The sequence below is a fragment of the Bemisia tabaci genome, chromosome 7, assembly GCF_918797505.1.
Source record: "Bemisia tabaci chromosome 7, PGI_BMITA_v3".
NCBI classification, from domain to species: Eukaryota; Metazoa; Arthropoda; class Insecta; order Hemiptera; family Aleyrodidae; genus Bemisia; species Bemisia tabaci.
Window position 1 is genome coordinate 47,269,978 of NC_092799.1, and position 26,696 is coordinate 47,296,673.

Genomic DNA, 26,696 nt, shown 5'->3' on the forward strand with positions numbered 1-26,696 from the left:
CGGATGGAAATCGAAACCCCCCGACTTTGTTTACAGCCGGCGGAACAAGATGCTTAAATTGTCATATCTTCGATAAGATCCGCCACTTTTTCTCCCGGAAAAACTAAAAAAAAAAAAAAAAAAAAAAAATGTTATTTATTAAAGCAGAACAACTGGACATCATTCCTTGAAGTATTTGCAGAATTTTTTTCGCACCGAGAAGAAAAATCACGGCAGTTTTAAAGAGTTGCCGTTGAGTTTTTTCCCGTTTAAAAAATAAAGTATGACAGGAAGTCTGCGACGTCGCAAACCGAGTTATGTGATTGCTGACTTACACCGTCGATATGTGTAGTTTTTGCTATTTCAAGAAAATACGTGTCCGAAATTTCGAAATTACACGGATCTTTATTTCGGGAAGAAAGTTCAACCTGACTTTTTGATGTTGAAAAATTGGGATTTGGAAGTAAATTTTCCAATCCCAAAAAAATCCCAATTTTTCCACGGAACATGGATTAAGACTAGTACTTGAAATCAATAACACATAAATTTTTTCAAAAACTGCACTAATGCGCCTTGTTCTCAAAGCCCCTCATTTGGGAAATTTCTAAAAAATTGAGGGACACACGTACTTCTGTTATGCCAAGGAAAAGGAAAACGCCGTACCTGTGTGCAATCATGCGAATGTCGCCAAATGCCTCTCGAATTACTATTTTTGAGGAAAGTTATGAGTGCCGATGGCCAAAGAGCGAAATGCATGTACCTCCATCACGTTGTTTCAAAATTTGATCCACTAATTTATTTTTTCAAATGGAAACACGCCACCTTCCAGAGCTTTCAATTTAAATGAAATATTCTCCAAACAGAGAAAAAAAATCTCGGAATTTATCAATAAATTACGTATTCCAGATTTCTAAAGTTAAAATACAGTATGCCAGGAAGTCTGCAACGTCTCAAGTCTCAAACGGACTTACGTGATTTCGCACATTGGCGGCTATCGATATTTTTCTGTGACAGTTCCAGATGATTGAGATACAATTAAGAATAAACTTCTCTGGAAAGTCGCACGAAAGTTGCAGATACTGATTAGAGCTGACGATGACGGCGGTCGCGGTGCGGCGCCGTGGCGCCTTCAACTTTTTGTATATGCAACATTGCTCATTTGAAACAAAAGTTAAAACTCGTTTTGATTTTCGTTTTCTTGTTAGATAATCCAACCCTACCTTGGCCCCCTCTGTTCTTAAAATGTAATCAATAATCTTACTTTATTTTCTTATGGCATTTATTTATTATAATTTTATTTTATTTAAAAGTTCTGCGTAGTAAAGTAAAATAGATCATATATGTACTATTCCAGTAATTAAAGTGAACATTTCAGGAAAATATCTTTTGTTTTGGTTTTGGTTTTTTTTTTTTTTTTTATTTCATTTCGATGATTTAAGTGAATTTCAGTGGGCGTCGAGGCATGATTGATCCATCTGTATTTTCCCATTTGAAGCCATGGTAAAGAATCGATTATTAAGGTGTTCGTTGCGAGCACCCTGTTTATCGATCCTTTTCCATTAGTTTAAATGGCAGATCAATCGATTTATCGCAAAACACGCCACGCCACTGGTCAATTTTGATTTTATTTTACAACAAAGTTGGTTTTTAAATACGCGTCAGGTACCCACTTAAGCATTTTAAAAGCCTGTGTTTTTTTTAAACTCCGTTTGTAGAAAGATCCGTTGTGCTTAGTGACGTCATCATGAATTTGATGTTAGATTTTGGGGGAGAGGCTGAATTAGCTAAATGGCAACCGCGATTACATGACCGGAAATACTTACTGGACCGCAACGACGAAGTTACGGCCTAATCTAGCCTGGTAGTTCGTGCGTCTAATCTTATCAGGAGGACTCGCGCGCTCCAGAGTTTTATTCCGTCCAATCAACTCCTCCGAAAAACAAATATCTAATTTTGCCTCGCTCCATTCATAAAAACCGGTTAACGACGAGACTGTAGTGCGTTCTGTAACAGTCGTCGAGTGTAATCATCCCATCTCTTCTCGTGGTGTGTCTCTGTAGCGAATAAAGTCGCGACAACTACTCAACGTAAAATCAGATGCTTAGGCGTCAAAGCCTAAGTTTACGTTAGGGAACCAAAGCAAGGCCGATATTTCCAGTCTAAAAAATTCGGCCAAGAGAGTGTTGTGATTCGATCGAGCGAAAGAGGGAAAAGTTGTGTTAATAATGAATTCTGAAATTTGTAGGACTAGTTTTTTTTTGTTGACCGTGGCGCTCTCTGGCGGCGAATCGGCTGCTGGTCTCGGCTCCGATTTTTTAAGGGCGGAAATTCAAACGTACGCGCCAATAGTACAGAAGATTTTCAAGTACGTTGTGGACGGAGGCTACAAAAACGTCACGTATGATTCACTGGCCGATTTCACGGATCGTTTCGGGTCGAGGCTTGCCGGTACCCGCAATCTGGAGGATTCCATCGATTTTATTTTGGAAAAATCTGAGGAGCTTGGTTTGGAGAATGTGCGCGGGGAGGATGTGCAGGTGCCACATTGGGAGAGGTCAGTGATCGGTTGTTCCGTTGCTTTGTTGTAAAGTAGTATAATTTTACTGCCGTATGCTGAGGAAAAACGCGCCGTATGTACATTCAAATGTTGCCAAATTCCCTCTCAGAATAATGTATTATTCTTTTTTAGAAAAGTTACGAATATTTTTCATTGCAATTTTCAGAAACCTTAGATCGAATTACGAGGAAACTTTCGCGAGAAATCGTGAGAAAACTATTCGCATATTTCCCCAAAAAAATCGTGATTGGTTGAAGGAAATTTGGCAACGTCTGAAGGCTCATACGGCGTTTTTCATTAGCATGGCAGATTACCTAACATGCCATGGCACTCTTCATGGAGAAAAGTAAAGCACTATCATAAGGGAATATTGCACTCGTTGCGAAAGAGTAGATTGAAATGAACCCTTGGTAAAATTTCATCACCTCAAAATTACTTTTTCTCGCTATTATGTTAATTTTTTGTTATGACAGAGAAAGGAGTTCTTTAGTTATTTTCCTTCATATTTTCCGTCCCATTTCGTAGAGTCTTTGAAAATGGGAACTCGATACTGATAAATGGAAATTGAGTAACTATTAAAAATTAAAAAATTGAATGATGAAAATATAGTCAAAAGTAGTCGTCAAAAATAGTGATCTCATAACGATTAATTGCAATTAAATAGCTATTTCATCCTCCAAAATCGAACATGACTATTCATAGCAAGTATGTATTTCACAGGTAAGGGTAGTTTAAAATTGCTATTTAGTAGAAGTTATACATAGGCAAAAAATTGACAGTAAATAGCTTATTGTATTAGCTATTAACACTATAAATTCTAATCTCCAAGAAATTGCCAAACAATTATATTTTGGTTGTCAGATTCACTTTTCTCTTTTGGCTAAAAGAGCTGAGGTCTTTTGTAAGGGAGGGGGGGGGGGGAGTGTCAAATGAGCTATTTTTTTGAGAGGTAGATTTAGGTATACGACTCCGGTAGATCGTTCATCTGCTCAGCTGACTATTTGTTATAAATGTGGTTGACTGATGTCATTAATTTATTGCATCATGATAAAATTATCGGTACAGCGCAGAAATTAGCAAAATAAACCCTCGATGTAGCGCACTCTCAGTGACCTTTGGTCGGTTGATTATGACTTCATCCGCACCTCGTCTTATCTGAAAATAAAGGTTTCGACAAATAATACCATAAGGTAATTTACATCTGTAAAAAGTTCAACGTCTTTGGTTGCTAATTGACCTGATACACAAAATTATCAGAGGCAGGTTCAGCAATTTGGCAACACCGGATTTCTTCCATTTAAACCTATGCTAAATAATCGATTCGTGTCGAAGCACCTAGTCCTTCCAAGATTCGATACATGTCTATAGGTTCAAATGGAGGAAAGACAATGTTCCCAATTTGCTGGATCTGCTAATGTATATTACTGCGATTATGATATGAACGTATCTATGCTAAAAGGGACCTCGTAAAAATGAATGAAATCAAGTGGGATTACGCATAGAGTTCGCGTGCTGAATAGTTGGGTTTTATTTAATTCATTTACGAGAAGTAGAAAACGAGAAGTTTCATCTGTATGCAATACGCTCAAACGATATGCTCGACATTAATGAGCAATGATGATGGTATTTATTTAACACCTGAATGCAACTATGACTGCTCCAAGAATGGGCGTACTGCATACAGATAAAAGTGAAGGCGCGAGCGGTTTAGTCGCATCTCGCATCCAGACGTTAAAAATTACCTGATAATAAGGGATGGAAGATAACTCGTTTTGAGTTTTGAAGATATACCTATGCATTCGATTGAGGGGCTTGGAGGACAAGGCGCATAGGTGCTGTTTTTGCTATTTCGAAAAATACGAGTTTGAAGTTTCGGAATTACATGTATTCATATAGCGGAAAGAAATTTCAAATTGACTTTTGAATGCTTAAAAATTGGAATTTGGAAGCGAATTGTTCACAGAATATGCAACAACACTATTATTACATGAAATCATTAATATCTCCATTTTTTAACAAACTGCACTTATGCGCCTTGTTCTTTAAGCCCTTCAATTGCACTGAGAGAAGGTGGAAATCGAAATTTATGTGAGGAGGAGGAAATCGCTTCCTTTTCTGTTTCTCGTTGCGCGCCGAGGATAATATAATTGTTGCATCCGGTAGCGATTCTTGAAAGTTAGAAATACTGCTTTTCTCCGTCTGAATGTATGGCCCTGATAAAAATTGGCAGTAGAATCTATGTTCCAAAATACCATAGACCTTACAGCCGGCTGTAAGATTTCCAATAGCTTCTAGCCGGCTACACAATTTCTTATAGCTTTTTATAGCCGATGGCGACTAAGCAACAGCCAGGCGATAAAGTGTATGCTAAATGTTATTAATTACGGATGCTAGGACTTAGTGAGTTTTTGGACTACTGCTCTCTTTTTTGGCCGTAGTATCTTGATTTATTTTGCAAGGCAAGTTCCGTACTTTTGATGGATGCCAGCCATTCCTAATATATTAGAGCGCCTTCAGTTTCGTATGATACTGTGCAATACCTCTGGTGTGACTTAGTTGCTTCAAGCGCCGTGGCACGCGGCGGCGCGGCAGGCGGGCAGCCAGCGCGAAACGCGCACTGGCGCCTACAAACCTAACAGGGATACTTCACGCGTTGCGCAATGCGTGAAGTATCCCTGTTAGGTTTGTAGGCGCCAGTGCGTCGCGTCGCCGCTCCGCTTTGTGTTAGGCTCTAATATTTAATCTGGCGGAGTCAGCGTTATTCAACTCATGATTTTGAAATGTTTGCACGTCCTGTATGATTATTCTCATTTTAATTGATGAAAAAAAAAATATGTATTAAAGGAAAATATAATGAGTGTTTTGTAAATATTAAGGTGGTTCCGTATCAAACTTAATGATTTCCAAAGCACACGAATTTCTACACAATTTCTTATAGCCTTTTATAATCGATGGCGAAAAAGCAACGGCCAGGCGATAAAGTGTAAAGCCCTGCGATAGGAACTTTAGCCTGGCTGCATAATTTTGTATCGCTTCGTATAGCCCAGCCGTATGATTTTCTCCGCATTCTACAGCCAGCTATATGATTTTCTGTAGCCTTCTATAGCCGGATATAAGAATTTCTATGGTATTTTAAAACGCAGCTCTTATCGCCAATTTTTCCCAGGGGAGAACAATCGAATCTTGGCGAGGCAGCTTGTCTCACCTTAAATCGATATTTTCAATGGATTTAAATAGAGGAAAAACAGTGTTACTGACTTGAAAAATCGCCACTGGTTGCGTCGAGGGAACAACTTATTGCGCCCAGTAAAATTTTAGCTGGGACAACGCAAGTTTACCTACCGTGATTAAAATTTTCGGGTTGTGATGGAATCATTTGATATTATTTTACGTTTTTCTCGCGACAAAGAAAAATTTCTCTTCATAGCATACCGGAAAAAAAACCACATTGGATCTAGAGTCCGCAGACTCTTAAAAACATCGATAAGAAAAAGTACTCTTGATTCAATCAGAATCTAGCTTAAATCAAGAACCAAGCCTCTGAATTTAAGCGGATTTGGTTTTGATTCAAGCAAAAATCCGATTGAATCAAGAGTATTTTTTCTTGTCAATGTTTTTAAGAGTCTGGACTCTAGATCCAATGTGTTTTTTTCCAGTGCAAATCATATTTCCAGGTGTACCTATTTATGTTTATTCTATGTTCATAAAATTCATATTATTCATAATATTTCATAAAATTTCAGAGGCTTCGAGGCGGCCTACTTGCTGAGCCCGAGGAAAACCGAGATCAAAATTTTAGGCTTGGGTCATTCGATCGGTACCCCACCTGAGGGTCTGACTGCAGATGTTGTCGTCGTGGACTCTTTTGAAGAACTTGAGCGGTTGAATAGCACCAACACAGATGCAGTAAGTATAAAGTTGATGCAACCCAAGTAGCATTTCTCAACGGAAAAATCGCTATATATTGCGATTTTATCGGCGATAAAATCGCCAGGATCGTCAACATCTGAGCGATTATCCTCGACTTTACCACGATAAAATCGCGCTGTTATCGCCCGACAATTTATCGCGATATTTTCGAAATAAAAATCGCGATAAATGGCGATTTATTCTCGATTTTTTCGCGATAAATGGCGATTTAATCTCGATTTTTTTCAGCAAAAGTTGATCAAGATTTTATCAACAAAAGTTGATCCAGATTTTATCGAACCAAAAATTGCGATTTGTTGCGATTTAATCGCCATATATCGCGATTTTTAATTAGAGTCCCTTTATACCCAGAGTTAAGACAACTCACTTTTGGTTCGGCTGAAAGTGGCCCAAAAAAAAATCCAATTCTGATTGGTTCTCGCTCATGGAGGCCGAAACGAGTGCACCAAGATGGCGGTACCTCGAATGTGAACAAGAATAATGAAAATATCACCTAATTGTGGTTTATCAAGAGTAAATTGTCATTTCCATCGGTCCAAAATGAAAATAGATTAAGAAATTATTCACAAACCAATCTCATTTTCTTTTTAATTGATCAATTTGTTGATGTTGTTGTTTTTGTGTGACAGACATCGCAGGATTCCTGATCCTTATCCCTCAATATCGTTCGTTTGGGTGCACTCGTTTCGGCCTCCATGGCCAGCCAAGGCCGGCTGCCAGTCAGCTGATAATCGAGTTGTCTTAACTCTGGGTATAAAGGGACTCTATTATTAATGCGATAATATCTCGATGTATTGCCATCGAAATAATCGCGATGACCAACCGATAAAATCGCTATTTATCGCGATCACTGCTACTTGGGGCAACTTGGGAAGCGGTGGCGAGGCCTGAATGATCGACTATCGATTTCCCCATTTGGAGCTATGGTGAAGAATCGATTATTAAGGGGTTCGTTGTCAACACCCTGTTTATCGATCCTTCTCCATGAGTTTAAATTAGAGTCCCTTTATACTGAGAGTCAAGACAATTCGGCTCATGGATGTCACAAACGGGAATAAAGATTACAGAAATTGAACGTTGTTCGTAATCTTTGATCGGCCCGTTCTCAATTGCCTTTCTCCGTTCCTCCTCTCATTCCGTTTGTTCCTTGCCGAACCCGTAATCCCTGGTCCATTCCAGATTATAATCTTTGCAATTGGTGAAAATGTAATCTTTATGCCCGTTTGTGACACTGTGGAGGCCCAAAATACGGGAACCAATTAGGAATGGATTCAAATTGTCTTAACTCTCAGTATAAAGGGACTCAAAGTTTAAACGGCAGATCAATCGATGTTTCGCAAAGTACACCTCGCCACTTCATGTATAAGAATCATGACCTAGAGACAAAATCCATTCATTGGGTGTGTAACTGTACTTTTGTACATATTTTTCATCTATCTACCCAACCGTAACTATGGTAGTAAAACAACTCAACCTTTTGCTCTAAATTTTACAAAATAACCGAGGAATGCGGAAAAAATCAGAGGGACTCTTCAGACTTTCGTTTAATACGCTGTCCTCTCAAGAAAATTGGTGGAATTGTTGAAACATAGCAATGGACCACTGGACACCGTAATAAATGAAGCACTAGGTGTACAGTATACAATTGAATAACAATTTAAAAAGCGGGTAACAAGAATAAAATTTCACGAATAAAACCAAAATATTTCGGCTGAAAACTCAGCTTTCCTCAGTTGGATAAATAGAAAGAAAAGTCGTAAAAATCTAAAATAGTACCTGGCTGTACCTTTCAAAGTGAGAATGTTGTTATGCTGTTATAACAACTATTTTAGATTCTTACCCTTTTTGTTTTTATTTGTCCAACTGAGGAAGGCTGAGTTTTCAGCTGCAACGTTTTGGTTTTATTCGTGAAATTTTAGCATTGTTACCCGCTTTTTAAATTTTTATTTTATTATATATATCTTATCGCGGGCTGCGGAGCGTCTATCATATCTCATGTACAGTATACGTTTCCTTATCAAAATTATGGATAAAAATAGACACAACATGAATGTCCAAATTCAGTTCATGCTGCGAAATTAAATTTTTAATTTTTAAATTTAAATTTTTATTTTATTGTATATCTTATCGTGGGCTGCGGAGCGCCTATCATATCTCATGTACAGTATACGTTTCCTTATCAACATTATGGATAAAAATAGACACAACAAGGATGTCCAAATTCAGTTCATGGTGCGAAATTGGGGTTTTTGCCTGGGAAATTTTAAGGAATGAAAAATTTTTATTTTCGAGGGAACATGTCTCGTAGCAGTATGTCCTTTATCGCTCATTCTGTCTAGTTGTCTATTAACCCTTAGATATCCAAGACTTTTTAAACGCTAAGCCTTAAGTCGGATCAAATTGACCCGTATTTACATACATTGATTTGAGCCCTTGAAGCACCAATACACACAAGACGAACGAAACCAACACAACATAGAGCAAGGGAACGGACGCGCATTGATGACGGCGCCGAGATACAACTATTCGTGCTTGATGGATGTCCGTGCTGCATCTGCGAAATTGAAGGCGCCATGGCGCGAGACGTAAACTCGCAATACTTCGCTCTATGCTGCCGATGAGGTGTCGCTTAGACTCGGGAGGAAAGTTTAAAAACGAGGCCCGATTACGTTTCTCCTATCGACGGATGTGTTGCTCACGCAGTCCTTGAAGCACCACTACAAATAAAAACCAATGGAACCAACAACATGGAAATAGAAGGGAAAGGACGCGCATTGATGACGGCGCAGAGATACAACTATTCGTGCTTGATGGATGTCCGCAGGGCCGGATCTACGTTTCACGTAGGGGGGTGCAAGCCTAGATTTTGGCGCCCCCCACGCCGGGGGGTCTGGGGGGTATGGAATACTCCCCAGGAAGGCGGGGGGTCCGGGGGCCCTCCCCCGGAAAATTTTTGAAAATTACAGCGTACCAGACGGCCGTTTTCCGTAGTTTTAGGCGAAAAATTGATTTTTTTAAGTTTGATTTCTGAGGTCTCAAAGAGCGGTGTACACGCATGTAAAAATACTTGAAGTTGCATTCCTCAATACATTCTTTATGTGTGCTTTCTATAAAGCACTGACAGATACGTACTTACACTTCACATTTTATGAATGAATATTGGGTGTACCAAAGGGTAGGTTGAAGCTCCAGCGAATGAAGGAGGTAAGTATAAGTAACATTTTTGTGATTTTTAGAAAGGCGATTTTAATGTTGAAAAGTTACGTGGGGTCTTGCAGCAAAAAAAAAATATTTAAAATGGTATTTTGAGATGAGATTTGTTCAAAATCACCGCTACAGGTATTTTAATTTTTCAGTAATCTCACTTACTCCCTTCATTCGCTGGAAGCTTTTTCAACTGTGAAATTGTATCGTAGGGAAAGGCTTTTTTGAGGGTTAGTTGTTAAACAGAGTACAACAAAAACAAGAGAAAGAAAAGGATAAGTAGGTTTTAATCAATCCCATCAGTGGAACGTGCCAAAAACATGTTTTAAAATTGTACTTTTCGTGCCTTTTTTTCTGAAAAAATGTCAATTAAGGAATCAAAATTAATCGTGTAGGCAACTGATTGACAGAATGGCCAGATTTGTCAATCTTTCCTGCGACATGGTCGACCGCAAATAATTTTTGATGAGCTTTAACTTACTAAAACTGCGTTCACAGCTAGCGGAGGTTGTCGGCAAAGTTCAATACAAACGCAAAGCGATCGAAACATTCGGGAACGCATCTTTCAGGTCATTTTTCGCAATTAAATTCAGAAGGTCAAGAGGGCTCGATTTTTGAAGATTGCCAGAGAGCTCTCTGGCTTGTACCCGAAAGACTTCTATTTCCTCGACAAATTCATAGGGATCTACGTCCATCGCGTACTTCATGGCGAAATCTTTCGCATGCTTTTTTAAATCGTCATCACTCAACTCATTCATCTCTTCGCCGTTTAAAAAGCCGAAAAGGTCGTGGACCTCTTCAACGATTTGCAGACGACGCTCTAAATCAGAAGAAATAGTATCCAATACTTCATTGATGGATTGACGAAATTTTAGATTTGGAGAGAAATTGCGAGATTCATGGTCTGCAGTTTCCCCAGGCATTTTCTTCTTGAGTGCGGAGTGCGTAACCGGCCCCGCTCCGCCAAGCCTGTCTGCCAACCCACCCTTTTCCCTAAAATATATTCAATTTTACCGGCAATCTCACACGAAAGAAATTCTATAATTGTAAACGCTGGAATCTTGCAACAGGTAAGTTCTGCTGGTCACAGAATCATGCTCCTTAGAATATGTGAAAACTGACAAATTTTGCCCCTTTTTTCTATAATATTATTCCTGTTTCGGAACCTACCTCTTTTCTTCCTCTCCCTCCCGCCCCCCTCTCTCCCCCCTCCCCTCCCCTTCTCACTCTCTCTAAAAAAAGTCATTGCCATTTTGGCGCCCCCCCCCCCCTAAAGTGGCGCCTCGTCTTCTTTCATAGCTTAAGTTTACAGTCATCACTCATTGTTATTTTAATTTCGTTCTTTCCTTAAATCTAGCGCCTTTTTCACCCCCGAGTTAGCCTCGTTAACCCTAGTCTGCCTGAGTGGGGTCAGATTGACCCCACGGGAGTTTCAACTCTTTGCCATTTCTCGTGGTATGCACGAAATTTTTTGTCCTTCACAAATAGCTCTACAAAAACATCTAGGAACACGATTTTGAAGGGGAAAAAAAAAAATGTGCATGAGAGATCAAAAAATTCACGAGTACCCCTAGAAAGCCTGAGCGGGGTCAGATATCCTTATAACATATATTTTACCATTTAGCATCACAAAAGCTTACTTTGAAGGTGTATTCATTTTTCTCTTTTTAATTTTTTTCAGAAACTTATAAAACAAGCAAAATTTTTCAGATTTTTTTCGTTTTCAGTATTTAGTAGCCCTATGATTTTTTTTTCTCATGCTGAGAACAACATGGCAACATGTGTATGATAAAATGGTTGCATACCCTGCGCCGTGTTTTTTAAAACTTAGATATGCTTTATGGTTAAGGCCTGTAAGGTTAGTGCACTGATATTAACTAAAAACATGAAAAAAACATAGCTAACTAATTGATTTTCAGCTGGGGTCAAATTGACCCCGGTCAGGCTTTCTCGTTGGTTCAGAGGCTCAGGCAGACTAGGGTTAACCCATCGGAATTCATTTAACGATTCCGTGTGCATTAAAAATATTGGAATTTTCAATCCATACCTTTAATCTTGACACCTTATGCTCTGCAGTGCTGACTTTGACTTCAGCTTCCAGGTGACAAATTTCGCCCCTTTTTTCTAATGTTATTCCTGTTTCGAGCTTTGTGGCGATTAGGCGTCGTAAAGCGCCAAAGAGCGCTATAAAAGCGACTCATATGTATGTATTCCTGTTTCGATGTTCGTAACTTCCCTCTCCTCTTCCCCCTCTCTTCCCCCTTCTCACCCTCCCTCCCTCTCTCCTCCTTTCTAAAAAAAAGTCATTACCATTTTGGCGCCCCCCCTGAAGTGGCGCCCGGGGCACGTGCACCCACTTGCCCCCCCCTAGATCCGGCCCTGGATGTCCGTATTGCATCTGGAAAATTGAAGGCGCGATGGCGCTAGGCAATAACTCACAACGATCCGCTCTATACTTCAAATGAGGACGTGTCGCTTGGATTCGGGAGGAAAATTGAAAAATGAGGCCCGATAAAGTCTCTTTGGCTGTTTTGGCGACACCCGTTTTTTTTCTTTACTTAAAATTTGCTCACGCGTTTTTAGCAATCTTCGAGTCAATTTGAGGGGCTTGGAGGACAAGACGCAGGCTGTTTCGAGAAGTACGCGTTTGAAGTTTCGAAATTACATGGGTCCTTGTGACAGAGAGACAGTTCAAACTGACTTTTTGACGCTTAAAAATTGGAATTTGGGAGCAAATTTTCCACAGGATAAGCGATAAGACCAGTTTCACTTAAAATCTATATTATCTCGTTTTTTTTCAAAAACCGCACTTATGCGTTTTGTCCTCCAAGCCCCTCATTCGATCCGGCTTGGGCATCTTTAGGTAAAGATACATGCAGTCTCAGACTTTAACCATGAATTTGATCACCTTCACCTAAGGGTCATATCATCTCCAAAGAAAATCAGCCCATCTGTAACTTCTGTAATTTATCGCCTCGAACCATCAAACACGTATTTATGGACTGCTCTGCCCTCAGATATCTCCAATCACAGATCTACTCCCCTACAATCAACAGAAATACAAACCCACTTACATGCGATGAACCCAATGTTACTACCAAAATTCTGAAACTCTTCACCTCTCTTAATTTAAAAATCTAATACATTTTCGTATATACTCCCATTTTCAAAATTCTCTGTAAAGACTAAATAGCCTGTGACGCTGAATGTCTTAAAATTATCCTAACTAACTAACTATTAATTTTCATGATTGCGTTCTTAGATCAAAGGGAAGATATTGGTGTTCAACGAGGCTTACGTATGGTATGGTGTGACGGTGGAGTACCGGGGGAGAGCCGCAGTGGAGGCCGGAAAATACGGAGCAGTGGCAACATTGGTGCGCTCAGTGGCTCCCTTCTCCATAAATTCTCCCCATACAGGTTCCATGAACTACGCCGAAAACGTCACCAAGGTCCCCGTTGCTTGCATCTCCATCGAAGCAGCAGAGATGCTCCGCAGAATGGTCGATAGAGGTCAGTAGCATAATAGACAAAATAGAAAATAACAGTAATATTTCAACCTACATGTAGTTTGAAATATTACTATAGTCATTTTTGGCTTGGAGCTCGATTTTTTAATCAATTACCATGTTCTATACAGCTTATCCAGCCAAATTTGGCATTAACTTGGAAAGAAAAGAACTTATATGCGCATGTTGAAAATCATAATATTCTGTTCCTATGTTGAAGATCCATTCACTGAAAAAAAAAAACACATTGGATCTAGAGTCTAGACTCTTGAAAACATTGAAAAGAAAAAATGTTCTTGATTCAATCGGATTTTTGCTTGAATCAAAACGAAATCTTCTTAAATTAAGAGGCTTGGTTCTTGTCGATATTTTTAAGAGTCGGGACTCTAGATCCAATGTGTTTTTTCCCCAGTGTTGAGTCAACTGACTCGTAAATCCAGTCAAATGAAACTCCAACTTGGAGACAATTAAAGTTAATCAGAGGCAAACTCAGTAATTTTAAAGCCAATCAGAGTCAAGTATAGCCAATGGCTTGCAAGTAAATCCGAAGTTAATTTGAACTTATCTTCAATATGCGAACAGAATATCACTATCAGTGTGTAGTATTTGGAGGCTCCAGTGGATACAAATGTTAAGAATTTCCTAAAATACCTGCCCAAAATGAGTTGGGTCCTGCGGTCCTGCTCTGGTGAAATTTAAGCATCTAACGCAACGATATCATTACATTAAAGTATTGTGAAAGCAACACAATGACGTTCAATTTTGATTTTACCGCATTTTTAATTGCAGACTGAAAAAATAACAAACATGTTTCCAAATACTTTTTTAAATTTCGGGAAATGGCCTGATTCTGAAATATGAAAAAGTACTTACTTAATATGAAAAGAAATGTCTCGCCTCGTGGAAAAAAAGTTTTAACTGTTTTTTAACGCGACCGGTAAATCATATGCACGCCGCCTCGCGCTGGCTTCTACCTATGCGTGAGCGGAAGGAAAACATGAGCGCCTTCAGTTTTTTGGATATGCAACAAGGACATCCATCGAGCTCGAATAGTTGCATCCAGGCGTTACCATCACATCGGCTATGTGATTGAACGTTCTTTCTCCATTTCCCACTTCCACTTCTATGCAACAAGTTTCTTTTTGTGGATTGTAACCCTATTTTTCATATAGAGTTAGTTAGTTATTATAATTTTAAGACATTCAGCGTCTCAGGCTATTGCACGGATGCATTTAATTGATTCATATACTTACGCACGTAAAGAGCGCGAAGCAAACCGATTCGCCTTCACTTGAGGAGGTAGGCAAAAGCGGTCTCTTTAACGTTCGAATAGTTTTATCATTTTGTTTTGTTTCCTTCCAAGTCAGCCTCAGTGGTGTAGTGGTCAAGGCAGTTCGCTGCCAACACTGAGGTCCCGGGTTCAATCCCCGGAGGTGACTGATATTTGAGGACACTCAAATATCAGTCATCGTGACTGTGGATGACTATGCCACTCCAATACCCTGACCCTTCGAGGTTACAGGGTGCGGGAGGGACATAGTCACCCAGTAAGTAATCCGTCTGCACTGTTCGACTGGGTTGTGAAAAATCGGTAATCACTCGTAGTGTGCGCGACTGCCAGCGCTACCTATCAGTGTAGATTGCAACAACACAGTCCAACTCGGTGGAGGCATGGCCGTGCTCCGAAAGTCCGTGCTCTGCAGCGTCTGCCACAGTCTTTGATAAGACCTTCCGTTGGCTATCAGACGGCCGCTGCTGAGCCTTGCGGGAATATAATTGATACTCAATGTGTCAATAGTACGAAGATAAGTTAAGGAGCACGGTCCAACTTCGGGGTGCACGACGGCAGTTGCCAGTTGCCTTGGCCCCTTGAGGGCGCCTCGCCGGCCAGCCCGGCCTTACTTACTTACTTACTTACTTACTTACCTACTTACTTGTTTCCTTCCATCAAGCAAGCACGGATATATTCCGATTTTGGAAGTCAACAATTGCGCATCTCCATTTCTTTATACCATCGAAATTGACGATCCTTATATTGTTTTTAAAAATGGTACGCACTTAATTTTATTATCATTTCTAGTGACAATAATCCACACCGAGTACAAGCATTTCGAAGTCATGAGTTGAAAAACGCTGATTCCACAAGTTCGAATACATGCCGGTGCGTACGCGCAGTGCGTGAAGTATCTGGGCAGTCTTGTAGGCGCTGAAACGCGATTCCCGCTGTCTGCACTTTGTTCGTTTCTGGCTTTAATATTCAAACATTTCAAACTCATGGAATCAGCGAATTAAAAAGTCTTTATCTTCATTTTCTACTATTCCCATAATTTATATATCATTACTCCTGACGTATCTCTGTTCTTTTTAGCGGCTCTGGTGCTTGCACTAGAGCTGCTATTCCGGACGGTCCCAGCTGGGGAGTATCAATGCAGCATGTTACATTGTAGAGACCGCGCGTTGGTTGATGGGAATCGGCGCCATTTTCGGCTATGTTCCTTGTCATGACTTTATTTTATTGCATACTGTTTTATTGTTAGTCAATGCTATGTTGTGTATTGTATTTTTGGAATCATGGTGATACAGTCAACAATTCAAAACTTGTTTGTGCTTTTATCTCGTGATGGAAAAAATGTACTTTACGTTCAAAATTTGAAAATTTGAATTTTAAAGTTTTCGCGGTTAAGGAAGCTTTAACCACTGGGTTGGAGCTTCCTAATCATTTACTCGATATCAGCTGATAGCAAACAAAGGTTACCAGGGAAACCGTAAACGTCTAACAACTATCGTGGCCATTGGGGCGATTATTGAAATGATATCGACTTTATGTCGCCGCTTACGACAGGACATAGCCCTATCTTAACTGTGTAATATATCGCAATTCGATATTGTTTTGATTTTTAAAAGGAGCAATTCATTCATACAGTTCCGATTAGTTTTGGCGAACGGGCCCTTAGCCTGCTTAGTACGTATAATCCCAAAACGCAGGAAAATAGATTGTAGGAAAATATTTGCATCGGAAAATCGTAACAATTTTCCCCTAGATGTCTTCCATTCCGGGTACATATTTATTGAAAACGGCGACTTTTTCAACAGTCCTATTTTTATCTACAACATCTGAGTGGCCCTTCATAATCATTTAATTTTGGCCCCTGGCCAGAAAAAGGTTCGGAAATTGCAGTGATTTTGCCGAAAATGCTGAAGTAAGTAAATTTGGGCATTTTTTTTCCTTCTTCAAACTCTGTGGAGAAGCACTTCTCCTCCAGTACATCTATTTTTTTACTTATCTCTCGCAAGGTACATTTACAGAAGGTGTGTTCCAGTATTAACAGTTCAGATTCGTTGTTTTTTTATTATAACGCTTATTTCGGAAAGCAATTATTACATTGTTCAATTCTACTGACTTTCAACACTCGATTATACTCCCGGCAAATTCTGCAGCAGCGTTTCAAATGTTGACTCTAATGCTTCCAACAGCCATCCGATGTCTAAGAGTTTATTCCTAGATTTAGGGATTTTCCGGAATTTCCAGGGATTTAGGGATTTCTCAGGAAATCTAGGGATTTTTTTTTGATGAGGTAAAGTTACCAAAAATCAACTTTTTAACCTCAATTCTAGCTTCGACAATCGAAAACATTTTTTCATCTATATTTTGTAGGCCTTTTTGGCAACACTATTTTCCCCGCAAATAAGCCGGAAATTAAAACGATTGCGTCCTTCGATGTACTTGACATTCAACTGCATTCAACCTGTTAATAATAAGAAATCAACTAATATTCTTTCATTTTATTGGTCTGGATTAGCACTGCTTTCAGAGAGCGCCAAAATTCAAACGAGCCAATCAGATTTAAATATTGCAAATCGCTACATCGAATGACATCATGATTCTTCATAAAAAAATGGCGCTTTTTGCAAAATCTAGGGATTTTTTAAGTATATTTGAGCAAATCTGGGGATTTAGGGATTTTTAGCGAAATCTAGGCATTTTTTTTCTTCCCCGCTAGGGATTTAATATCGGAAGACTGGCTTCCAGTATCGTAGCGTTGATCGTCGCTGATGTCGAAATGGAACCTAATGCCGGACTTACTGTAACACCTCCATTCCTCAATTCCGGTGAGGAATACGTCTCTACCCTTAACTCAATATAAATATACAAATTGATAAGTGAGTGCTTTAGTCTCCTGAAAACAGAATTGCGAAACTTAAAATTGGAGAAAAATGATGAGTAAATGAAAAAATGGAACCAATTGATGGGATATGTCGCATGCCATTCTGACACAAAATATGGCGTCTATCGAATCACCTTAACTAAATAAAATAACCAAATTTTCAACTCTCAAACTATCAACTATCAACTATCAAAATTCAAACTATCAAAATTTCCAACAATGACAAAAATGATTGTAATATACCTATAATGTAATGAAATATACACGCTCTAATCATTTAATTTGTATTACCTTTATGTTATGTACCTACATGTTATACTATTTTTATAATAAATTTTGCCAACATGCTTTTCAATTCAGTCTACAACATTTCATTCCGACGTGGCAATAATGATTTATAATGCCCCTAAACATTAAAATGAATTACAATAGTAATGCCGCATTATAATGTCGTATTATACATCGCAACGATTCATGTCCTACTGATTATTGATTATTGTAAGATGAATTCTGTTTTCTCTGATTGTATGTTTCATACGTGCGAAGCAAGTACGGGTCACTAGAAACGTGGTTCGTACGGGTGGCTGATGAAATTGATCTTCGAATACCTTTTGATGAGCTAGGGAAATGGAACCATCTGCATCTCATGGACAATAAATAGTTGCCGTAATTAAGGTCATCCCGTGATTAAGGTGCCGTGATTTAAGTCATAAATTCTTCATCTAATTCTTGATTCATCTCCAAAATGTCTGCTAAAGCTTTCATGCGCTTCTCCTTGTATGCATGAATGAGCAAATTGGGTATCGAACAAGCGGACACTTTTTGAAAATTTAGATGATTCTGGACAATATCGTACAGAAGTCCACGAGCTGCAATTAGAACCATTACCTCTAGCTCATCAAAAGTTATTCGAAGATCATTCAACAACCTCTTTGACAAGTTGCAAAAACTTTTCGTTAACAATAGTGTCACACGGTACTAGGAATATTTACTATTTAACGAACCTTATATTTCCCTGACTCAGTCCTAAATTATAGAAGTATGCGTTACTTTTCCAGCAATCCAAAAAAACAATTATACAAAAAACCAATACCTACACTTTCAGATATAAAAATGCAAATTTTTTGCAGCCTCGCTAAACGACTTATCAACCAGAGATTTTTTAGGAAGCGGACCTCCAAAGAGCTTTCAAAATTAAAAGTATACAACAAGTGATAATGCCATGTATTCGCCATATCAAAGCCCAATACACATTTATACACCGGCTACGTAAATCTGCTAAGTTACAAAACATGAATCGACAGTTGTCGGATTGTACATCAATGACAAAATGTGTCTAGGCCCTCATTCTTGACTACAACTACTGCCCCCAGAGCCGCTCTCCGACGCCAATGCGTTGGAGCTCCTGCTTGTTTCCTTTCCTGACGTTCCATATTTTTATGCACGGAAACGAGTGATATTGCTGATTCAACAATTTTGTCGTTAAAAAAGTGTCCGACATGTTTCAATGTTAATTTTACAATAAAAGAATAGCGGAAAGGCTTCTGCGTATCTTTGTTGCAATTCTGATTCCTTTAAAATAGAATACGCAATTAAATATCTCTTTTAAATTTTCTGCGAGGATTATTTACTGCGCAAAAAATCCTCAGAAAATTTCAATGAAAACAGTTGCTCATTGTTTTAAAAAAAAAGAAGAAAAAAAAACTTAACAAGAGCGGGGACTTGCAGCGCCAACGATCTACAAATTGTTTCATTTTAGCCATCGATATTTACATTCAGCCCTTTCTTTTCTCATGTTTTGCGTTGAATTTCAGGTTCACAAGTTACGATAAAACTGATAATGAACGCGAAAGAATACGGTCCTGAGACCTCACGGAATGTCATCGCGGAAATCGGAGGGTTTTCCAAACCACTGGAGCAGGTCATTATCTCAGGTCACATCGATAGTTGGGATGTCGGGCAGGGAGCAATGGACGACGGTGGTGGCGCTTTCATCTCGTGGCACAGTCTCATCGTCCTCAAAAACCTGGGGCTACGACCTCGAAGAACAATCAGGTATGCTCAACCACACTGGTAAAAAATAATAAAAAAAAAAAAAAAAAAAAAAAAAAAAAAAAAAAATCAAATAAAAAAATAATAAAAAAAATAAAAAAAAAATAAAAAAAAAATAAAAAAAAATTCAAAAAAGAAAGAAAAAAAATAAAAAATAATAAAAAAACAAAAATAAAAGAAAAAAAATTAAATAGAAAAAAGAATAAAGAATAAATAAAGAAATAAGAAGAAGAAATCAATAAGAAAGAAGAATCAATTTATAAGAATAAATTCAATAAAAGAAATCAACATTTAAAAATATAAAGTTTTTATACATGTTGGTCCTTTTTTCTTGTTAAGGGAATGAGTATTTAAATTGGCTCTGGAAAATTTTTACTCACGAACGTGCTTAAATCAAAAGGGATTATTCCCATTATAGCATGAACCCTGTCATGCATAAAAATCTTCAGTGGTATGGCGTGCTTTGCGATAAATCGATTGATTTGCCGTTTAAAACCTATGGAAAAGGATCGATATAACAGGGTGTTTGCAACGAACACTCCAATAGGTACTCGCGATTCTTAATCGCAGCCTCAAATGGGGATCGAGATATCGATAATCGATCATTAACGCCTCGCCACTGGTAATCTTATGCATCTCGTGGCTGAGGTTGCCATGAAGATAGGTCCTTATGATTTAAATACGTTCAATCGACTTTTGACCATTCTGAAAATCATGGCAATTTGATGTAGTAACATAGCCAGTAACTCAATAGTTTAAAACAAGCAGGAAGCTCCAACGCATTCGCGTCGGAGAGCGGCTCTGGCGACAGTAGTTGTAGTCAAGAATGAGGGCCTAGACACATTTTGTCACTGATGTACAATCCGACAACTGTCGATTCATGTTTTGTAACTTAGCAGATTTACGTAGCCGGTGTATAAATGTGTATTGGCCCTTGATATGCAGAATGCATGGCACTATCACTTGTTGTATACTTTTAATTTTGAAGGCTCTTTGGAGGTCCGCATCCTAAAAAATTTCTCCCACAGTATTTTTTTTAACTTGTCGTTGTGATTGGGCGCCAATTTCTTTCAATTGAGTGATCATCTTCTTTTTTTGTCAAATAACTAGTTTGTGCAACAATAAGACTGAAACTGACTGTAACTGAAATTTTGTCTTTTTAGATATTTGGTTATTTTGTATTTATTAGATTGTATATTTTCACAGCCCTGTGATAAGAAACTTTGGAATGCATGGTTGATAAGTCGTTTAGCGAGGCTGCAAAAAATTTGCATTTTTATATCTGAAATTGTAGGTAATGGTTTTGAATATCGAATTGCGATATATTACACGGTTAAGATAGGGCTATATGTCTTGTCGTAAGCGGCGACATAGAGTCGATGTCATTTCAATAATCGCCCCGATGGCCACGGTAGTTGTGTGCCGTCTGCCCACGTAGCAAATGGGAGGCGAAAATGGAAGTCATCAGTGCATCGGTGAGTGTTGAACGTGAAAATTGCGCGGGCCGCGCAAATTTCGCGATCATCGATGTGTCGGGGCTGAGCATCCATCATTTTCTATCTTGTTTTGAAGCTATGTGAGTTGTGATAAAGTACATAATTTTTTTGTATTATATTACTGTATAAATAGTGTAAAATTTGTACAGAACTTTGTACAAAATAGTTTCTTGTAAAAAGTGTGGACTACTGCCACGTCGTTTCCATACAAACTCCCAATACGCCGCAAGTACCACAAATGCCCATGTTAACCAAATCACCTCATCATCCATTTTTTAAGGACACAATTTTTAATTCAAATCAACTTACTTTATCAAAACTCCAATCGTTTATCAAATAACATATATCGAGTCATTTTAACAAAATCAAAGACGGCATAATATCATTTATCACACAGCCAAAAACCTAACCTAGAAACCACGATGTTTACAAACTCAAATTGGAGAACACTCATTGGTCCAATAATAAAAATTGATTTGCCGCCTTTTTTCTTTGCAAGCAAAACGTGTGAACATGTCTGAAAATGGGATCGGGCGTCAACACTCAACGATGCACTGATGACTTCCATTTTCGCCTCCCATTTGCTACGTGGGCAGACGGCATTAGACGTTTACGGTTTCCTTGGTAACCTTTGTTTGCTATCAGCTGATATCGAGTAATATGACTAGGAAGCTCCAACCCAGTGGTTGGAGCTTCCTTAACCGCGAAAACTTTAAAATTCAAATTTTCAAATTTTGAACGTAAAGTACATTTTTTCCATCACGAGATTAAAGCACAGACAAGTTTTGAATTATTGACTGTATCACCATGATTCCAAAAATACACTACACAACATAGCATTGGCTAACAATAAAACAATATGCAATAAAATAAAGTCATGACAAGGAACATAGCCGAAAATGGCGCCGATTCCCATTAACCAACGCGCGGTCTCTCCAATGTAACATGGTCCAATGATACTCCCCAGCTGGGACCGTCCGGAATAGCAGCTCTAGTGCAAGCACCAGAGCCGCTAAAAAATACAGGACGTGGTTATACAACGGACGTGGGAGTAATTACAACGTTGAAAAATTCTTTGGCCGAAAAAACAATAGGTCGTATATACCAGAAAAAAAAGGATGTTTTAAGCTCTTCCACGATCAATGGAAAGGCACGACGCTATGATGCAACTTGATTACCCTCGGAGATTTCAACGAAGAAATTCCATTTTTCCCAGTATGCCTTATTGCTTCTTCTACCAAACAATTTTTCAGCGTTGTAATTACGCCCATAACCAGATCCTGTAATTTTTGTTTATATTTTTTAATTTTTGAAAGGTGAGCCGACATTCTATTTCAAATTACTGTGAATGGATGTTATAATTATTTTTGAATTTAGGCGGCATTTCGGGATTACGAAAAACTTAAACAAATATAATGTTACTGTTGAATTTGAGAAAATTAACACATTTTGAGACCGCTATGGTCCTGAAATTGGAAAAAAAGGAAACCCGTTTTTTTTTACATAATTCAGAAAAAAAACTGGCGAGGACTCTCGCAATATTTTATAATCGCCTACGTATGCATTCTGACTATAGCCCGCAAAATGCTGAGGATTTTTTTAAATCTATATTTCACCCTACTGATACTGATTATTCCCATACTTTTGAACTTTACAACAAGAACTACCCAAATTTGCTTGAAATGAGCCGTAATTTTGAAGAGCTAATGCTTAAAACATATTCTCACGAGGAACAAGTTAGTGCCATGCCTTTCAATCTTGAGCCTCGGGATTTGTTTGCGAGGCAGTTGTCAATCATCACTGTTTGTCTATTTTCTAGAGGAATCCTATGGACGGCAGAGGAGTGGGGATACGTCGGAGCGAAAGAATATTTGAACAGACACAGGTCCGACTTGGAAAAAATAAACTTTGTGATGGAATCAGACGGGGGAACGTTTACGCCCCTCGGGCTGGAGGTCGCTGCATCTGATGCAGCCGCCACTATAATCCAAGAGATCTTGAAGTAAGGATACTTTTTCTTGCTTTCGATATTTATTTTTATCGCACGGTTGTAACTCTGGTTTTGTGATCAGGAGATCTCGGGTTCGATTCCCGGCTCGGCGACCCGAGTTGGAATGGTCTCGAACAACGATTTGCTGGCGATGGTTTTTGAGTGGCAGGGCCAGATTTACCTACTTGCCGCCCATGGGCCGCCTGTATTTTGCCGCCCCCTTCTTATTCGTTTTGAAACATCAATAAAAACCATCAAATGAACGTGCCAGCGGAGGAGGGGTGCATAAGACGCTTTTACTCATGTTGGACACATTTTTTGCGAAAGCCCTGTCAACACTACTAGCAAAAGTTCACAGAACTTTGTGCGAAAGTTAAGTTTCGTAAACCTATCTCTGTGTGGACAAGGCCTTCCATTCATGAGAAATGAAGAAAAAAATTATGAAAGAGCAAACATAAATGTAGTTTGATGATTTTAACTTCCGCCACCGCGCCGCGCAAACTGCACTGTTTGGCGCAATGCGCGAAGTATTCCGACAGTCTTGTAGGCGCTGTGAGTTTCACGCCGACCGCTGCTGAGCGCACTGTGTTTGACGCAATGCGTGAAGTATTCACGCAGTCTTGCAGGCGCTATCCGTTTCACGCTGACCGCAATGACCGCACTGTGTTTGATGCAATGCGTGAAGTATTCGTGCAGTCTTGTAGGCTAATATGTGTTACATGCCGATTGCCGCGCCGAGGGCTTCTCCTTTCCATCTCAAGTCCTGGTATCATTTCTCCCTAAGTCGCGCCGTTCCGGGCCAAATTGCGTGTTTTAACTATTTGGTTTCTCTCCTAACTTGAATAATTAAAGGTGCTGTCTCCTGTATCTCTGAAAGGCAATAAAATTAGAAATTATTATACTTTCAGGAAATGAGAGATTTTGTCGCCCTCTCTCGTTTGTAATTTTTTTTTCTAAATCCGATTTTTTTTATACCTACATTTAAAAAAAATTGCAAAATTTGCCGTCCCCTATAGATTTGCCGCCATGGGCCGCGGCCCATGTGGCCACCCCCTTGATCCGGCCCTGTTGAGGAGGGGATGAGGCTTTACATACTTGTTAGCACAGGATCACCGCACTTTTAAGAAATTTGAAGTGAAAAAAGGACCCCTGACTTAAATCGCTCGGATTTAAGAAAAAGCTCTACATTTGAGGAATATTGATTCCCGTCGTATCAGGTCCACTGAAATTTCCGCTAAATCCATCTGTGAATCTATACCGGTTGGAGTTCATTAATACTTTTGTTTTGAAGATTCTATGGCCAAAGACCAGAAGAGGTGCTTGAGATGTGGTGGCTCTAAGAAGAGCCGTTGGAAAGGGCAAGCCGGCCGGCTGCGAGTTGTCCGCCGGATGGTGATGTGGTCCGTGTGGTGTGTGGTTGACGGGAGCGGAGTGACCAGAGTCGCTGTGGTCACGACGTATATACCCGTTGTGGAGACTGCGTCGGCCAATCAGGGGCGAGCATGGGCTGCGTCGCCAGAGGTGAGCGGTGATTGGCCGCCACAATTCTTTCACGCTCGACCAGCGATTATCTTATAGAGATGCATGACGTGCCTAAAAAAATCAGTGTAACGCCAATATCTCTGAAGGTACGAATTTGACCATAAAAAATCGTTAGCAATATCTTGCCTTCCTCATTTGTACAGAGTTAGTGAAGCAGTGACTGTTTGGAAACCAGTTGCATTTAATCCAGTGAAGAAATCTGCAGTAAGGAGCTTTTTACCTAATGTCATCGAAAAAATAGTTTTTCCCTAATATGTGCATTCATAGAGTTTTAATACATAAATTCTTGCGAAGTGTACTTTTTTATTTACATACAATTAAACCTAAAAGTCCCTGCTTCAAGGGTATCGGCTTGGTATTCATCTGCCCACTGAACCAAACTGACCTTACTTTTTTTTAAAAAATCAATGGCCATGAATGTAGTTATCTATTGAGTGGCATTTAACGCAAAATGGTATCATGGATTTTCTTCAAAATAATTCAATTTTAAGAATCGATTCCAAGTGAGGCAGCTTTCCTCAATCAATATCGATTATTTTACACACGTCTAAAAGGACGGAATCAGTGTTGCCACTTAACAAGATTGACCACCACTGAACTTCACTCATAAACTAAGGGGGGCCAACCCTTGACCGCGCCGCGATCCAGCCCCCCGTAGCTCTTCGCGCCTCTGGCGTTATGCGTCCTACGCGTTACTCTTATGATTTTATTTAAAATTAAATTAAATTTGTATTTTGATTTTTTCACAGTTTAATGGGTTACATAAATGCAACGCAGATAAAAAGGTATAAATCCGTGGGTTCTGACATCGAACTATTCATCAACGAAGGGATCCCAGCTGCGAGTCTACTCAACGATAACGAGAGGTACTTCTGGTTCCACCATTCCGAAGGTGACATGATGACCGTCCAGAATCCCCAAGACATGGACAAGTGCACCGCGCTTTGGGCAGCAGTCGCCTACGTCATTGCTGACCTCAAAGATCCGATGCCCCGAAGATAATCGTCAGGGTTTTGAACACGTTTCGGCCGAAATGCATTCAACAATAAAATGAACACAAAAAATATTTTTGAGTGGATATTGAACACATTGCGATGAAAAAAGAAACTTAATTTTGAAGTGAACACAAGCAATTTGTTGATTAATTTTGAAATCTCTGCGCGACTTCAGAGCTTACTTCCAGCATTTTAGGATCTTCTCTACAGAGCAAAACCATGTCAATATCGCTACGATTGTGTAACTCTTTTTTTATTCATAGGCATCCAAAGTCAAAAAGTGGCCCTCATTGTCTGAATTTATTTGCCCAAATATTCAAAACAATGACGGAAACATGTTGAGCGAATTGCAGAACAGAGCATATCGACGGTGCAAGTCGGCAATCACATAACTCGTTTGCGGTGTCTGAAAATCTCCGCAACTATGTTATTTTTTTAAAGGAGAACAAATGGACATGATTCCTTGCAGTTTTTGCAGAATTTTCCTCGCACATAGAAGAAAAATCACGGCAGTTTTAAGGAATTACCGTCGAGTGGTTTTCCGTTTAAAGAATAAAGTATGACAGGAAGTCTGCGACGTCGCAAATCGAGTTATGTGATTGCCGACTTTCACCGTCGATATAGTTTTCGACAAGCACTGGAAAAAACACATTGAATCTAGAGTGCAGACTCTTAAAAACATCGACAAGAAAAAATACTCTTGATTCAATCGGATTTTCGCTTGGATCAAGAACCAAGCCCTTTAATTTGAGCGGATTTCCTTTTAATTTAAGCAAAAATCTGATTGAATCAAGAGTATGTTTTCTTGTCAATGTTTTCAAGAGTCTGAACTCTAAATCCAATGTATTTTTTTCCGGTGAGCCTAATAGTCAAGAAGATTCACAATCTTAGCAACCTTAACATAAATCAAACATATTTGGTCAGGAAGGCTCTCACTAGAGCGTTTTAGCACCTTAGAATAAAGATGTACCCATATCATCAGCAATCATTTTAATTATTAACGCCGTACTAAGTGACAAATACAACTCTTGTATTAAAACTCTGTTTTTGATATTTGGTGCTCTGACCTAAAATATTTGTTTATGCCCTCTTGAAAAGTTTATTCTTTTTGCGGATCAAATTTTTTGGATAGCTCGGGAAAAAGTAAAAATTATTCTAGACTGAAATTAGCATGTAGGTACCTAATATGCTTAAATCACTTTACAGTACGGTACTTTTCCTCCTATATGATCTCATTTGTGTTGTTTTTTATGAATATACTTCATGTGTCTTCATCA

General features: G+C 39.1%; 1 protein-coding gene across 1 annotated transcript; it reads left to right on the top strand.

Annotated features, from left to right (window-relative positions):
- The first annotated feature begins 1,792 nt into the window (after positions 1–1,792).
- Positions 1,793–26,696, top strand: LOC109041329 (carboxypeptidase Q). Its single transcript, XM_019057657.2, has 6 exons — positions 1,793–2,533; positions 6,280–6,442; positions 12,933–13,182; positions 19,159–19,399; positions 22,712–22,894; positions 25,174–26,696. Exons 1-6 carry the CDS (start codon positions 2,205–2,207, stop codon positions 25,424–25,426), a joined length of 1,419 nt encoding a protein of 472 aa, XP_018913202.2. The 5' UTR covers positions 1,793–2,204; the 3' UTR covers positions 25,427–26,696.